The sequence below is a fragment of the Aquarana catesbeiana genome, linkage group LG02, assembly GCF_042186555.1.
Source record: "Aquarana catesbeiana isolate 2022-GZ linkage group LG02, ASM4218655v1, whole genome shotgun sequence".
In the NCBI taxonomy this organism is placed as follows: Eukaryota; Metazoa; Chordata; class Amphibia; order Anura; family Ranidae; genus Aquarana; species Aquarana catesbeiana.
Genome location: NC_133325.1, coordinates 695,593,678 through 695,612,107, shown reverse-complemented (window position 1 = coordinate 695,612,107; position 18,430 = coordinate 695,593,678). Strand labels below are relative to the sequence as shown.

At 40.5% G+C, this 18,430-nt stretch overlaps 1 protein-coding gene across 1 annotated transcript in view; it reads right to left on the bottom strand.

Moving 5' to 3' along the window:
* Positions 1 to 18,430, bottom strand: part of LOC141129080 (protein phosphatase Slingshot homolog 2-like) — a 92,733-nt gene that overhangs the window by 34,188 nt on the left and 40,115 nt on the right. Inside the window, exons 3-4 of the mRNA XM_073616851.1 lie at positions 13,937 to 14,001; positions 6,463 to 6,584 (exon numbers count right to left, since the gene is read on the bottom strand). Of these exons, the coding sequence (XP_073472952.1) occupies positions 6,463 to 6,584; positions 13,937 to 14,001 (187 nt within the window). The remainder of the gene's footprint in view (positions 1 to 6,462; positions 6,585 to 13,936; positions 14,002 to 18,430) is intronic.

Here is an 18,430-nt window from a genome sequence, read left to right as displayed (position 1 = left end):
ACCCAGTCCATTGCTTACCAAGTCTTCTGTGATAACTGCAAATGGATCCTACATTTTTTTAAAGCTCTTCTATATCCAAATCTCTTATCTACAAAGGTAAAACAGGCTTCAACGATATGACCGCTGAAGTCTGCAAAGTTCTACGTGAAAACCATTAGCCATTATGACCCAGCCACTGCTTCCACTGTAATCTGCACTTCTCTGACCTGAAGAAGTCATTGACAAGTTGTGTGCCCTGTGAATGTGATGAGTCCATGGAAAAAGAACAAGGCATCTCATGGTGTGAGGGATATTTTTAGTGAGAACTGATTAAGGAAGCCTAGCAACCCACCTAGAAACTTGTCATAAATATTGAGGTCCGTAAGCCTGCGAAACTTGACCTGTAGATCTAAAAACAGCCTGGCCACTCTGCTCAAGGAATCTATCATCACAAATAATGGACATCACCTATGCTTAGTATCCACTATTAAAGAAGTACAAGCCGTACTGAACGTACGCCGACACTAGCAGATCAAACTTTTTTTTTAAAACCAAGTCTGCAAAGCCAGAAAATGCACGAAGGACCCCAAAACAACATCCTTCAATTTAGCACACAGTTCAGCTGTACAGCGCATGTCATGAATGGCAAACAGATTCACGGCTATTATTTTGCTGCCCCACAGCAAAATAAAGGATGTAGGCTTGGACCAACTGACTACTATAAGCAATGGCTCCAATTTTCCTGGACCCAGGGGAAACCCCCAACACCCAAAAAAAACCCCAAAACACTGCAATAAAAGCTTGGTCTTAACCAGTTTTTATAATTACTAATAAAATGTATATTATTGAGTGGAGAAGGACAAGAGCCTCTGTCACATTTTTATTGGTCTGTGTACACAAAGAGAGAGAGGAGAAAGGAGATTTAGGCTGGATCCATGTCTGGGGAGGTTTCCCCTTATTTTATGTCCTGGTGACACACCAAAAAGAATGAGATATATTCAAAATGGGGACCACAGGCCCCAATACAACCCTAAAAAAAAACACTCCAACAACCCCTAATTTTTTGTTGGTAGATTTGGGTTTAACAATCAAATACAAAAATAAGGATTATAAAAAAAAAAATATATATACTTGATGGCGTTAAAGCGCACAACCTATAGTATAATGCAATATTTTTACATTGAAACTGTCAAATTCTGTCCTACAGGATTCATTCGAACAAACAGGTCTTTTTTTTTTTTAATGAAAATCTCAAAGCTGGACTCAAGGCACAAAAAAGTATTTAAATATTTTCCTCAATAGCTACAAAGCATGCAAGTCTAGTTTGTGTGCACCAAATGCCTTTACAAACCCAGTTGTTACTTTGTAAAAGCAGTGGTGACTTCACTGTGCTGTACACTGTGTAGCCTGTGCAGAGATCAGAGCTGTGGGAGGGACCCAGCAGGTCCACCCACTACAGGCTGTCTGTAGAAAACTACAGGGGGGGGTGGAGACAAGACCAGTCACCCTGCATAAGAAGAGGGGGCAGCAGTGACCGTTCTTTATTACAGGAAGCTCTTGCACAGAGGCAAAGTTGCACACTGGTTTACTGCAAAGATCTGAAAGAAAAATCGACAAAGCACGCCATAATGCAAGAAAAATACAATTCAGCATTAAAAAAAAAAAAATTACAGTACAAAGATAAGGCCTCATGTACACTGCGCTGCTTGTAAACAGACGTCTAGGAGCAGTTGGGCATTTTTTTTTAGCTGCCCCTGAACTCTCCTCTATGTTATCTTATCAGTACATGTACACAGGGTCCTTTATAGTTGTTTCTAGGCAGTTGAGTTTATAAGAATTTTTTGGAACACAAAAAAAGGCGCTCAGGACGAATGTTCAGAGGCATTTGAAATGCCAAATGTCTGTAACAGCTTGTAAATGCCGTAACCCGCGCTTAGCCGCGTTTAGCTTACAGGCTTTTTTTTTTAATGGCCAAAAAAAACGCTTCTAAAAACGCAGCAAAACAGATGTTTTAAACGTCGGTTACTATCTGTCAAGTTAAATCGTTCAGGAGAGGTTGTAAAAATGTCCCGTGTACGTGAAGCCTAAGAGAGAAGTCCATTTCTAAACTGATATTCGTTACAAGAAGATGATAAAGAATGCTGCATCAGTATGACCTGGGGAAAAGGTATAGCAGTACTCCCAAGTTCCTACTCTGATTCCTGGGAGATTATTCCCAGAACCACGTGCCTGAAGTGGAACTGGATAAAAGTTTAGAACTGCTAACCTGTCAGAAAGCACATCTCCCCCTTTTATGGGAACGTGTCTACGTAACATGCCTGGCCAAGTTTCAGAAGGGCATTAAGCTAGCAGATATAGAATATGACGGACAAGCCAACGAGTCTATAATTACTTTGATCCAGAAAAAGCACTTGCTTGTTTGTAGATAAGCAAAACTGATCATATCCACACCAGAGAAAAAAAAGCACAAGAACAAGCGCCCTATACTCTGCTAAAACATGAGTGTAAGGATCTAATGAGCCATTTTAACAAGACCCGTTTAGGACCCCGATATTCAACTTCTTCATTCTGGTAGGTAGGTTTCACCTATCAGGTCTGGTGTAGTTCAAGGATAACTCCACCTTAATTACCATGATGGACCAATATGTAGGGTGCAACAAGGTGCCAAGCCATGTTACGGTCAAGGTACAGACCAGAGACTACACAAAGTTTGCAGTAGCCTGTGCATTGTACCCATGATCTGCACAACCTATGCAAAAATATAATAAAATGTAAAGGTTTTTCCTGCACATATGGGTGCATTCATTTATTATTGTAAAAGGTGAGCTTGGTCTTTAAAATGAGACTGCATTAACACCTTTGTTTAAAAAAGCAGTACATTAACAATCCATGCATTTAGCAGATTTGCCCAAAAAACCTTGCATTAGTGGATTGCTAATTTGTGCACAACCAAGACTTGCATTTTCCAATATGCAATGCACACGGTTAGCCATCTTATGTAAAAAAAAAAAAAAAAAAAAAAAAAAAAAATTATATATATATATATATGCACACCTATATATATATAAAGTGTATGGAGAGAAAAATATAGAGTGGAGGAAGGGAAAAGAGAAAAGCAGAGCAGGGGCATTGGGGAAGAGGAGGAGAGCAATGGGAGGAGGAAGAGGGAGGGAGGAAGAGGGAGGGAGGAAGAGGGAGGGAGGAAGAGGGAGGGAGGAAGGAAGGGAGGGAGGAAGGAAGGGAGGGAGGAAGGGAGGGAGGAAGGAAGGAAGGGAGGGAGGAAGGGAGGAAGGAAGGGAGGGAGGAAGGAAGGGAGGGAGGAAGGGAGGGAGGAAGGGAGGGAGGGAGGGAGGGAGGGAGGGAGGGAGGGAGGGAGGGAGGAAGGAAGGGAGGGAGGGAGGAAGGGAGGAAGGGAGGGAGGGAGGGAGGGAGGGAGGGAGGGAGGGAGGGAGGGAGGAAGGGAGGGAGGAAGGGAGGGAGGGAGGAAGGAAGGGAGGGAGGGAGGAGGAGAGTTGCATGACTCCAATAACACGCTAGACAGAGAAAGGAGATGCTGGGAACTGTAGTACCTCAACTGGAGGAAGGCTACAAGATGTAGTGAGCGCCATTGCATGTGTTATACAATTCTGTTAAAAAAGGTGAGAGCCAACTCTTTGTAAAAATTTTTTTTTTTTTTTTTTTTAAAAAGCCAATTGTCGGAGGTAACCAGAAGACACAACTACTACCAACTACTCTCCTTTTATTTTTAGTGCACTTGCATACACAGTTTGCATGCCATCCAGAGCTTACCCAAAAATATTCCAATTTTATAATTTTTAAGAAATGTATGACAGCTGGAAAATGAGTTTACATTGCTGCCCATTGTGAACATATCCTTGCACAGCTCCCAGCTATGTGTCTCCACCCCCCCCCCCCCCCCCCCCCCCCCTCACAAAAGAACCTATTTTTTTTTTTTTTTTCAACTAAATCAAGTACTTGAAGGCAGAGCAGTAAATAACTATTTTGGAGACTTCGGGTAAAATAGAAATAAGAGGCCTCCGCTCAAAGCCCACTGGTGGCTAGAATATCACGTGCCAATCTTGTGTCAAAAAAAATAGGAGGGTAACCGCTATTACACCATGTGCAGGTGGGGTTTCAAAACAAGTAGGGAAATATTTTCCATAGCAACCAGACTGTGCGGCTATGAATAACATTTCACTGGAGATTCTTGGCATAGCAGTTGCCTGCTTTTCCCACTGGCTGCTGGCTGGAGCGGAGGAAGAGATGTGAGGAGGCTCCAGCTGCCAGGGAAAATGGAAACAAAAAACTTCAGGACATTAAAGTGCTTCAAGAAATATTGAAAGTAAACAAGAGCTTCAGGCGTGAAATTTGTGCAGGATGGCAAGCAGCAAAAACGTTTTACCATCACGCCACTGGAGCTGGTGTCACATGATTAAAGAGTGGAATGATCCAACTGGCACCAAGACACAAGGAAGCCTATTATAAGTCAAGGAGGGAATGGCCTACACTGTACATGAGGAAGTCACAAGACTGCTTAAAGTCATGCACATGAACTCCTATTAAATCTGCCAAAAATATACATCAAAGTAGAAGTTCAACTTAACTACCCTAAGCAGAAATCCTTTAATTTCAGTTCAGTAATTCTACACCGAAAATAGATTACTACAAGAAAACAATCCATTCATAACAGCAGGGAGGACCATGGAACCCAATGGTGCCTACTAAGAATTATAGTAGTTTAACATGCCATTCTAGAGCATATTGAAAAATATTCTTCATGCCAAAACAGTTCCCTGTAAAATCGACCTTTTGTCTTTAATTCCTCCTGAAACATAGTAAAAAAAAAAAAAATAAATAGTGTTCCTTTGACCACTAGTCTCAACAGATTTCTCCTGGTAGAAAGGAAGCTGTACCTGAAGATCTTGCAGTCCAAAGAACTTCATTGCTACTACTTAGTTCCTTTTGTAGATGTGCGCTTTATTCCCCTTTCCTGATGCTGCTTTATTATTAATTCTTCCACCTGAACTCAAGGGATAAAACAAAAATCCTCATTCGCAGTGGGGTTGCTCCCACCGCGCTATTAGACCAGTTTCGGGTGCCTGTTCTTTTCTATCCTCCAGCGGTCGCAAGTCCTCTGACATCAGATACAACACAGCTTCCATAGCCCTGCTTTGGACACGAGGGCGCTGAAAAACAGTCCACAACCAGAATGTAGGGGAGCGCCGGTGCTGGGGGAAAAGTACAGCCTGAGCTTGTTTGGCTGTACTTCTGTGGATCACAGGAGTGTAATTTGTTTTGCACTCCTGTGACCCGTTTTCAGCAGAGAGCGAGCTGAAGTCCATTTTCTGCTGACATCACAGAAGTCGGTCCAGGGTCTGCGCCATCACGATAATGGAATTTGGGATCCGCCAGGTCCCTGGATCTACACCCGTCTAGAGGCGCCGATGCTGCATTCACCCAAGTATGATACTGGAAAAATCCCCAACCCCATACTTCTCTTAAGTTAAAATGCTTTTTAACATGTATTTAACCCTTGCAATGCAGGGAAGCCACTCTTACACCATGTGCAGGCGTTTTGTTTTCCCTGGTGCTAGGTTTTCAGCGCACCATTAGTCATTGGGGGGGGGGGGGCTCTCGGGGCTCAACAGAAACAGTGGCAGGGTAGTTCTATAATAGAAATATGCCCAGTTCACACCAGTACGACTCGTCATGCGATGTCACAGTTTCAAATGGCATGACAAGTCACATCCTATTGTCTGCATTGGAAGCGGTCAAATCGGTGCGACCAATTTTGAAAGTAGTTCCTGAAGTACTTTGCAAGTTCAGGTGCGACTTGCATAGACATCTGTGTAAAGTCACAGATTTTTTTGGGCACAGCTGCTACAATTCAGGTCCGCTTAAAAGGTGTACAGGCCCTGTGTAAAGCTAGCACCAGACTATGCAGCTTTCTGCTTCAGAGCAAGTTTACATATGTGCGGGGGCCAGTTTCAGTGCAATTTTTCAAAGGAGTCTGGTGCGGTTTCGTTCATGGTTCAGGCGCAAATTTGTTAAGTGCATGATACTTGAAATCGCACCTGAACCGGACTGAAAATCGTAAAAGGACTCTTTTGAAAAATGCCCTTGTGACTGGCCCCGCAGATGATATGTGAATCTACTCCATAGAAAGTTGGTTTTGTTCACGTCATGCAAATTGGATGCTGGTCAAAATGCATCCAATTCTCATATGTGAACCAAGCCTAAGTTGAGATAGAAGGCACCAAAATTTACCATTATTAGACATGGCAAACTGTGCTTTCCTGAATGTTGGATTAACTGCAAGAGAGTCGCAAAGAGAAAAACAATGTTCAGGTCTGCTGTAGAACCCACAATCGCTTCCATATCAAAGACCTCAACTTTTTCCAAGTGTCACATGATGTCAACATGACGTCACATTTCCTTACCCTGGTGATGATTACAGTGAATAATCAGTGTACTTATATTTACCTGTCATTACATGCAAAATCCATCCCCAGCACTATGCTTTCTTCTGTGTCCTGCCTTCCATTTGTGGATACAACAACCATATAACGTGTTCGGTTCAGATAGGTGCTTTCCAACTTTACGGCCTAAAAAAAATGAACAAAGACCATAAATAAATAGGTACAATTCTACAAAAAGATGATCAACAGCAGCTACAACATAGCAGATGTTCAACGGAATAGAAATTAAAATTATATATGCAAAAGGTTCAGGTGTGAGGAAAAAAAAAAATTATTAGGAACGCCTCTAAAAAAGAATGAATATGGTTTATAAAGGTCAGCAGGTCTCTAACAGGCGCAAGTACAAAAAATATTAGATCATGTGTATGGCTGAGCCACATAATCCAGAAACAAAAATTGCACTAAAAATCGTTCTATTCTACTATTTGCAAGTTCACACCTAGTTGGCAAGGAAGTCCGTTACTGATCAAGGATTACAAATTACATAGGTAAAATGTTGCATGGGTAAAATGGCCTGACTTTCATTTGGTTTAACTGACCATCCGAATCAATCTAAGATAACATTTAGTTTACAAAATCGTGCACAGTGGTAGATAGATGTGGATCAAGAAATCACATAGAAGTCACAGTCAAACGGATCAGATACAGATGAAGTTACTCATTGGCCTAACTGCAAAAATAACATAGCACTTTCAGGATAACTAAGTGCATAATACTAATAAATAATGTAAAGCTGAAAACATCTTTAAATAGGGAAAAGCAAATAGAGCTATTAAAAACTGGTCTCAGTTCCCAGACCTTTACAGAGTGTTAAAAGAAGAGGGGATGCTACACCATGGTAAACAAGGCCCCGTCTTAACTGTTTTGAGGCATGTTGCTGCAATCAATTTCAAAATTATCTTTTTTTCTTAAAATGTAACAATTTCTCAATTTAAAATTTTATGTTTTCTATTTTCTATTGTGAATAAAATATGGGTTCATGAGATTGGCAAATCATTCAGTTTTTCTGCAGATTTAACATAGCCTCCCAACCTTTTTGGAACTAGAGTTACACAAAGCCTACTCTATGGGACTTGTCACACCATGAAGAAAAAGGCCAGCAAGACTCCCATCCATGATCATGATTATCTGGGCAAACAAAGCCAGCCATGGTTTACGAAACATACTGCACAAACTGCACTATGCAGGAAGGGAGAACTTCCTGAACAGTGCACCATTTCAAAGAGAACATCTGCAGCGCCGCTAGACACACCATAGGGATTACGTCCTATTGTGTCCACACACTTAATGCAAGGCATCAGCGGCTCTAGCTCTGCTTCATCTAAAGTGTGCCCAGTCAGGACTGACGCTGCAGGAACATCCGCGTGAGCAGTGCCAAGTCTCCAGGAAACTGCACGCTGCTGGATTGTAGATTCCAAGAAGCTGACTTGCATCAGTAGTAGAGAGAAAAGGAACAGCAAGACCATGTCAAATAAGAAGCTACAAGAGTTGGAAGTGGGGGAGATAAAACACATGCTATTCTTCCTTGTTGTTAGAAGACGCCAGTCTCAATTATTTACACAAATAAAGGCAGAGAGGCAGCTAATTTTTTTTTTAATGGTGGACATGGGGAAGAAGCAAGCATGTGAGTGAAGAATGGACCAGATAACTAGGCTGAGCTTCAGGAGAAATAAATCAAAGCCTAGGAGAGGCAAGCGCTATAGATAAAATAAAAGCAGCGAAGTAGGATAGCATTGCTCACTTATGCACATTAAAATAAACTGGCCTAAAACATCCTGAAATACAGACACCTTAATAAGGCCTGCAACTAAATGTCAGTCTTTAGATCAATCTGGGCCTCAGCTCTTGGTGGTCCAAGCTGTATCTGGGACCTCAGCCCTTGGGGGCCAAAGCTGCATTCATGGCCTCAGCTTCTACTCAAGTTAAGACCAAAGGCCTGTCCATACACAGCGGTGCGGGCTGAAAGGAGAACAAGTATAGCCAAAGCTATAGAGGAGTGCAGTTCGTTCTGCACTTCCATGACCTGTTTCCAGCAGGCTAAAGCCTGCTATCAGCTGATGTCACTGAGCTGGTTCAGATTTGGGAAAGACCCAGGCATTGAAAGTCAGGAACCACCCAGAAGCCCGGATCAGCAAAAGGAGCAGCAAAGCCACTGAGAGCCTGAGCCAACTGCTCCCACCCCCTCCACAGACCAATGCTCCAGTGAACGCTGGAGGAGCAGAGAGCTGTTGACTGACAGTCACCGCTCTCCGCTCAGAGCGAAGGGGTAGAATTGAGCGACCAGTGGTGTTTGCTAGCCCAGTTCTTAGTTTAGAGCCAGTGGGGGACAGATGCAGCATCAGATCGATGTCCACCTAGGGGGAGTATAAATCTAATTTTTTCCCCAAAAGCAGTACCTCTCTTTCAATGATCAAATTCAACCAATACCGCCATCTAGGCCTACAACATAGATAGAAGAAGCTACACTGCTGGCTATTGTTTTTTTTAATAAATTTTTATAAAAGAAAAATAAAGACAAGATATACTTATATCACAAACTATGTACAAGCATGGTGAGAAAGCAAAGTCAATTTCAACGCTCGGAGATTTACAATGAGTGTCGAGAAGCCAGGAATACATTAACCACCTCTGTATATTCAAGAAGGGAGATGAAAATTAATGTAGTAATTGAGTAGAAAAAGGCTTCTTTCTATGCAAACATAGGAATCAAAATATAAAAACAAGATGAAAAACCTTGCTTCAGTTAAAAAAAAAAAAGAGATAAAATAGAGCGAATAGAAAGAATGAAATGCATAGAACTAGATAATGGGAGAGAAAATAAAGGGAGAGAAAGGGGAAAGTAGATAAGATAGAGGGTGAAATGGGAAGGGAGGGGGGGAGGGGGATGCTGGCATGCAGGTGCAAAATATTGGAGTTATCGAAATTTAGCTGGCGATGTATAAATGGTAGATCTATGGGATTTGCACTATAATATCCTTATATGAGGGGGTGGACTGAAATTTTACCCAGGGAGCCCAAGTAATTGAATGTTTTTCTGAAGTCCCTACTGCTGGCTATTGTATTCAGACACTTGTGGCAGCCAAACAGCGACTTAAGCCCTAATTTCTACAGATTCCTAAAATGAAGGCTGACTTCATTTTACCTTTCCTGTTCCACTAAGTTGTTCCAGGTCAGTTGTTTTCTAAGTATTGAAGCTAAAAGCTGACAGACGTGTAGTTTTGGATTGTAAAAAATGTCATCCATCCACTGCAAGCGGTTTTAGGTTTTTTAAGAAAAAAAAAAAAAAAAGCACGGTTTGAAAGATTGTTGCCGTGTCATGCTAGCATTCTAAATCAAGTCATATCCTTGGGGGGTGCTTTTAATTAAAAAAAAAAAAAAAGTTTATGTAAAATACCATAAAGGAATGCAGGAACTGTATAATCCTGTAAAATTCAAATAAACAATACATTTCAGCATACAAAATTTTGACTACACTGAGTAGATAACCGAGAAGAATGTGGAATTTTCCCTGCACAGTACTTCCCCCTTTAAGGTAGTTGAAGCACCCTCCAATACAGAACAGAGGTGAGCGAGACGTGCTTAACATTACTATCCGGTACAATGCACATAGAAGTGGGCAGCATTACAGGTGTGTGCCTAAGACACTGGGTACATGAATGCTGTGTGTGTGTGTGTGTGTATGGGGACCTTTGTGTAATGTGTATTTTAACAGAAATAAGCAGCCTGTACTTTATTATTGCAGTAATCACATATGAAAAAGGAAAAAAATAACCTATATATGCTGTGAACACCAGACCAGACCCCTTGTGCTCTCCTGCTTTCAGTGAACAGAGATTGCAAAGTGGACTAGGCCACAATATGCCTGTCCGCCATGCACACTTTTAAGCCTCGTAGACACGATCGGATTTTCCGCAAAGCGTCAGACTTTTGTCCGAAGAGTGTGTGTCTGGATTTTGTCTTGCATACAAACGGCACACAATTGTCGGCCAACAAACACGAACGTAGTGACGTACTATGTGGAATTTCAGCTCTTGAGCTCCACCCTTTGGGCACCTTCTGCTGTCGTGTTTGGTGAGCATTGATTCCGAACATGCGTGTTTGTACTTTGTACTTTTGTGTGACGGACTTGTGCACACACGATAGGAAAATCTGACAACAGACCGTTGTCCGCAGAAAATGTACTAGCCATCCAACATTTGTTGGCGGAAAGTTGGCCAACAATTGTCTGATGGAGCATACTAAAGGTCGGATTTCAGGCAAATAGTCTGTCATCACACAATTCCCGGCCAAAAATCAGATCGTGTGTACGAGGCTTAAGGGGTCGTTCACACCACTGGCTATTATACCGCAGCTGCTGGTGTGCACTGAAAAGGGAGCGGTGCCGTTGCATTATAAATGACGCATCACACAACTTACTTTTTTCCAACTTTATCAAACTGTCAAAGTGAATTGTTATTCATCTTTATTCACTGCGAGTTGCGATGTGGTGTACTGAGTTGCAAAAAAAAAAAAAAAATAGTGCATGTCCTATATATTTTGCAGTGCACAAATTGCCTTGTCTATGAGCTGGGAGTGCGTTGGGCAAGGCTGCATATGGTGTGAACAGGCCCCAACACCATCAATATTGTGTACTGCTGCTTCACATCATTCCAGAAAAAGTACAGTATCTATCAGAAAAAAAAAGCAAGATAAGCATCACGACAGCTATTCCAGAAAGACGGTGAGAGCCAACATGTATGCTGCGCACATAAAACAGACATTAAAGCATAATAAAACTGGTTCCGAACATTGTCTTGTAAAGATAGGAGACGGCAGGAAAATCCCGATGGGTGCGGTGCACAATGAAGGCAGGTCTGCAGTCTTCTGCAGCTTTTAAATAACCCTGGGCATCTCTCAGTGACAGCAACAATACAAGTTCCCACGTGAGGCCGAAACTTCAAAGCCTATTATTTAATATGAGTATCTTCTGGATGTGTACACCCCTTGGGCAGAGATTCCTAAATATTAAAGCTATGCTAAACTTAAAGCTTCACATGCAGCTGAATCAGTAATCTATTTAAGAGACACATCATCTGTATAAGGTAATACTTTAATGTGTATGTTACGAACACTGCCTGTAATTGAAAAAAAAAAAAAAATAAATTACATAAAACGTTAACCCGACATTTCACAATCCTGATATGAGGTTGCTATACCATGTACTTGTGTTAAAAGGCATCCTGTTCCCTTTGTATTAAATCCCTGGTTACCCTGCCAGTCTCTCTGCTTTCCCATTTCAAACTGATCACACCAGGCATGTGAGCAGGTCCATCCCAGCATGGTCAGTTTTCTAGCTTTACTGGGAGCACAGTCTGCCTGTCCGCCTGGAGAGACACCATCTACAGATACAGATACAAATGACCCTGTTTTTAATCTCAATCCTGTGAGTGTTATTGCTTATCTTGCCAAAAAAAATGGTACTTAAATACTACACTCAGGTGGCGCTTCCTGTGTTCCCCCTTTCTCTCATCTTGTTTACAGAGCTGGCTTTCTCTGAGGACAGCTGCCACCATCAATCATAGTGTTTGTACCTTGATGAACTTATGGAATAATGCGATTATCTGTTTTTTGTAGGTTTTATTGCCTAGATATATGTACACAGTCACACTGTCTTTGCACTTACAGTTATCTTTTCCACTGCTGCCTGTCCTCCAATGGTCAGACATGCCGTGCCCCCCCCCCGCACAGCCATTCACTGGAAAGATCAATGTATTGTCAGCTAACTACCCCATCCTCTTCAAGCCCTTTATGGAGCTGAGAACAGAGGCTATGTGAAAATAAATAAGTACATACATACACACATTATTTATTTATATATATATATATATATATATATATATATATATATATATATATATATATATATATATATATATATATATATATATACACATATACATATACACATACACACACACACACACACACACACACACTGTATATATATTTTAGAGCTGTACAATTAATTGTTAAAGAAAAGAGATTGCAATTCTACCCCAAAAAAAAAACTAAACAAATAAAAACACAGGCAGCCCGCCAACATCTTAGGCAGAGATAAATAGAAATACTGCAACAGTTCTTTTAAATCAAAGGGAAGAACGTCTGTCTGTAGATGAGAGCAGTTTAAACACTTAAAGACTAAACCTTTTTCTGATACTTGTTGCTTACAAGCTGGTTGTTGAATATTTTATGGTCACACTATATTTGCGCAGTGGTCTTTCAAACGCAATTTTGTTTTTGGGCAAAAACACACTTTAATGAATTTAAAAAAAACAAAACAAACTTAACAGTAAAGTTAGCCCAATATTTTTGTATAATGTGAAAAATATTACGCCGTGAGAATCGTGATCTTTATTCTAAGCAAAAACAAATCCTGATTCTCATTTTAGCCAGAATCATGCAGCTCTAAAGTATAATTATATTATTAATCATATAAAGTACCAATACTTTTTCTCACCACTATCAATTAACGATACCTATTTTTAGTGTCATGTGACATTTTTTTTTTTTTTTTTTTTTTTTAGACTAAAGAAAAATTATTAGTTTCTTTATAATTATGAAGAACTGTAAGCTGTAAGACCTGGTTCACACTAATGCAACAATACCGGTACAATGCTAATAAATATATATATTTTTTTTTTTTTCCCCCCACACACACACCCTCAACATTTTTGCCTTTATTCTTTTAAACTGAATAGGTTGTTTTACAAGGTGAGAGTTCACATATATGTTAAAAGGCCGAGCTCACACCGGCGTATACCTGGTGAGGGTCGTGTATACTGGCACCGAGATTTACAGGCTACTGTGCATCCAGTTTTGAATCAATAGACACATAAATGAGGACTATTGGTCGTGATGAGTTTTGTACTAGATCAATCATCGCTATCACAATTGTGTCCTGCATCTCTTGGAAAAAAGCGAACAGCATTAGGGAGAACAATGGTGACAGGTAAACTTAACTCATACCAACTAGTCCAGATATTTAATTTCTTTATTCTAACATTTCCCTTTGTTGGTACTAAAACATCTGTTAAGCTGATACATTCTGCCGTATACAAAATACCAGTTATATAACAGGACACCGCTTGCACAGTGATTGCATGGGATTCCTTCTGGTATGCCAGTCTCCCCCCACACTCCATGTAGGTTAACTGTCTCATCTCTAGATTGGTCCTAATATTCATGTGCATGTATGCGAAGATGGGACCTTAGATTGTAAAAGCTCCTTGAGGGGAGGGTCTTATGTGAAAGTAATGCATGTAAAGCTCTGCATAAATCGTGAGCACTATATAAATACTGGTAATATATACCAGTTATTGCAAGGATTATTTATTAATATATATTAGGGTTGTCACAATACCACTTTAAGACCAAGTACAGGTACCGATACTTTCCCCAACCAAAGAGGAGATGCACCTGAATGTACATAAGACACTCACCAAGCGGATGTTGTCCTCTGGGCGGAGCACTGTAAACATGGCCTGAAGGTGTTGTTGGAGGTCCCCTGAAACACGGGAAGCAAAGCCATGTCATTATTAGTTCATTACTCATTATCATTACATAGAAATCCACATGACAAGATCTAACTAAACATTGCATCATGAAAACATAAGACTGAGCACTCCTACTGCATGTGAGCCTGCAAACGACACAAACGCCTTTGGATTACAGTAAATGTCTAACTACCTGTGTGGTTTAACGCTATAAAAAAAAAAAAAAAAATAATAAAATACAAAAATACGTCTGGAAAGGGAAGTGGTCCTTATTCTGAACAGGAAGTGTGCGGATAATGGCATGGATCCACAGCCTACTTTTCCTCTATACTCCGTTCCATGTCACAATGGTGAAAGTGACAACTCCAAGGAATGACTTCCATTGGGTCAAGCAGCCGCCCCACATCAGTGACAGTCACCTATGGCAGGATCACTGGTATGATATGGGCATTAGGATATGGGGATTCTCATTTACCTGTGGAGAATAGCATCCACAACACAAAAATCTTGTAACCAAGGTTTTCATAAGGACATAACACACTCAGCATCCCTCAGTGCCCATTATATGAATGCAGATTTACCCAATATAGCACACAGCTGAAACCTGAACTCCAAGCAAACGGCTACATTTACAATAGAAATACATATTTGAAATGCCTGCACTGCCAAATGATCTGTGATTCTGTCTAGCCACTGTTGTGATTAGTGCACCTCTGCCAGAAAGCACAGCCAGGAGGGTGACTCCACTTTCTCTGTTAAACCCGTCTGAGTTATGCTGTGCAGGGGATGACAGAAGGCCGAAATAAAGACTGGTGTTTATTTGCCTGGAGTCCAGCTTCATGGTAAAATTTTCTTTGTTTATATATTATGTGAAAAGATGCATAACTGAACCTAACAAAACAAATGTGAGGAATGTATTGTTACTTTACCTACACTGTACATAATGTTAGTTTAAAAAAGTCACAAGATGACTTATTCAAATTATGTACATAGTGAAGAATTGCACTGTAGTAAAAGCATGAACAGGAAGCTAAATTGGCAAATCTATAAAATCAGAACAGAAATCAAGCTTTACTAAGTAACCTTTTTATAACACTACGGCTCATTTATATGAGATTAGATAAAGCTGAAGTAATGACAACAGATTCCTTGGAGTAGGTTAGAAAATGAAGGATGACTGCAACTGAAAAGAGAAGTTTTTTTTTTAGAATAAACACATTTGATTTTCACTAAGATCTGAACACTAGATGGCGCTGTGTCAAGATAACTCTTCATGTACCAAAGGCAGATAATGTGCAGCTCACTCCCTTGTGGAAAATGCATTATATCCATTATAGACAGCTATTTATAGCAGAATCTAAAATGAGAATAAAAACTATACTTCTCAGAGGAGGACATTTTTTCAATTAAGCAAACACAGGTGAGCACATGAATAGCATTATATCCATGATCTTGTCAATACAAAGAATATACAGAGAACAATGACGGGAAAGCATTTATTGGTTGCCTCTAGCACAGGTTCCATCGTATTTTTCCACCAGGTCTGGCGCTGATGCAGGATGTATGTCACAAACACACAACATAATTCATGGTAGGCTGAAAACATGCGAAATCAACAAAGCAAAATCATCTTGCAGAACGAGTTCTTGCACCATGGACATGGTCACGAAACGTTCCGATATTATGGTGCTAACCCTTTTCTAGACACAGCACATCCCTGGCTTACTTGAAAAAAAATTGGATTTTTGACTTACCGTAAAATCAATTTCTCTGAGTTCATTGACAGACATAGCGCTCCATTATTCAGAACCATAGGGTTATATTGCCCCCTACAGGAGTAGGACACGAGGTAGAAAAAAGACTTGGCTACGCCTATGGGCAGTCCTTAGTGATATGCACTCCCCTCTCTGCTATAAGCCTTCAGTTTAGTAACAAGCAGTGTCAGAAGCATCAAAACTCCTTAGAGGGGTGGGTGCTGTGTCTGTCAATTAACTCAGAGAAATGGATTTTACGGTAAATCAAAAATCCCATTTTCTCTTTCGTTCATTGACAGACACAGCACTCCATTATTCAGAACCATAGGGACGTCCCAAACCTGAGGGGTGGGAGAACGAAAAATCCCAAGGCTAACACAAGAGCCAACCAGGTAACAGGAGCTCAACACAGAAACAGACAAAAAAAGCCGCGCTTAGAAAATATGTTAATAATCAATCAATTATTAATAAAAAAAGTAAAGTCCTTATAATAAATGTCCAACACCAATATATTGATTAGATAAATGGTGAAAAGAAATGATGGTTGATGGTCAATGACTATTGTCCAGGTATCACACTTCCTGTAGAATGGAATGCTTACCAAATAGCAAGCAAAATATGACAGGTGGCTATAAACCCAGCCTGGGCCTTTAGGAAACCTTCCTGGATCCGGACAGAAAAGCGCTCACAGAACAGATCGAATCCACGGAGGTTAAACCCAGAAAAATTTTTAAAATAACATAGCGTAATACTGACATGGATGGGTATTAATAAAAAAATTTTGAAAATAAAATTAAAAATGACACCAGTGATAAATCATAAACTCATACAATATATAGTGCCATCAGCCCAAAAAGGGACAATGGAGTGAGTGACATCAAAATAAATATAAAAAATCAGTGTTAAAGGGCTAGTGCAAAAAAAACATCCAAAAAAGCCGCTTACCAGAAATAGCAACCAAAAGGGCATGTGAGAAAACACCAGATGATAGATGAAAAAGGGATATGAAGCCGCTTACCAAATTAAATTAAAGATGAAACATATAACTAATGAGCAGAAGAAAGGATGCCAAGGTACAGATCTGAGGCCGCTTACCAGATGCAACAAAGGTTGGAGCATATAATTCAAGTGAAGGGAAAAAACCCAAGTGCTGTAAACCATATATAAAACCTGCTTACCAGACAGCAGGCTCTTTATTAGCAGATAGATTCAATCACAGGACTTTTTTATTAATAATTGATTATTAACATATTTTCTAAGCGCCGCTTTTTTTGTCTATTTACTTTATATGTGTGGTTCACGTATAGCTGCAGCTTTACGTTTAGATTTCTAGCGCAGTTTTTTTCTTTTCCATCAACACAGAAACAAACTGGAGACCAACCTGAGCAATACCCCTTCAAGAGGGAATAGACCCTCTAAACAGCAGCCTGCAACACCTTGCGGACAAAAGAAGCATCCTCAGATGCCAGCACATCCACGTTGTAGAATTTTGTGAAAGTGTACACTGACGACCAAGTGGCCGCCTTGCAAACCAGCACAGCTGATGCCTGATGATGGAAGGCCCAAGAAGCAACAAGCAGCCAAGTAGAATGCGCCGTAACAGGGAACAGAGCGACTCAACCCCTGATAGAATAGAGTCATCGTCTGTCTGATCAGTCTAGAAAGGTTGCAGAAGAAGCAGACAGCCCCTTTTTTGACCCATCCGTGATCACAAACAGTGAGTCTGATCTCCAAAAAGGCCCTGTGACTGCCAAATACACCTGAATCGCCCGAACACATTCAGGGAAAGTAAGGGAGATCCCTTAGGACATTTTATCCTGGGGCACAGGGAAGGCAATACAACGTCCTTAGTCAAAAGGAATCAGAGGAGGGAACCACGGACACTTCATCTTTGTGGATCACCAGGTAAGAAGTATGACATGGCAAGGCCTACAGTTTTGACACTCTGCGAGCAGAGATGATAGCAACCAAAAAAGCCACCTTCTGGGACAGAGCAAGCAGAGAAACCGCCCAAATATTTAGAACGGGAGGCTCCTGTAGAACCGAATGCACCAAGAGTAGATACTACAGCGGTAGAAGCGACCGCACTGGTGGAGTATGCACCAGGGAGTGCGAGACCAGGGGACTCCGAAGAAAACCGCCAAGGCCGGCGCCTGGCCCTTGATGGTACTCAAGGCCAAGTTCTGCTTTACATGCTTTACATCTGATTACATAATCGATTAGTTGGCCGATTGTTTTGATTAATAACCTTAAAAAAAGTGTGGTGTATAATTTAGTTAATATGTAAAGTTTAAAAAAAGGCAATTTATTCTTAAATATCTCTATGCAGTGCTAACTTTAACTATATGGTTAGAGAGCAAAATCTCTAATCCACTCTGAGAATAACAGACAGAAGGGATATACTGTATATACTATTAGAGGTTGAAGCTAGTAAATATCAGACTCAGAGATCAAATTTTTTTATTTAAAGAAAAAAAAAAAAAAAAAAATAAAATGTAAAAGACTTTTCAAATAGAACTGTAATAAATTATATGCTGGCCATACAAAAACAATGTCTTCCTTCAAAAAAAAAAAAAATTTAATTTTACGAACGTCCGTTCGATTTTCTAATCATTAGTGGGGTCAAATCGACGTTTGCTTTCAATCACAGTGATGGGAACATTTAGAAATTATAGAAAACTTCTTG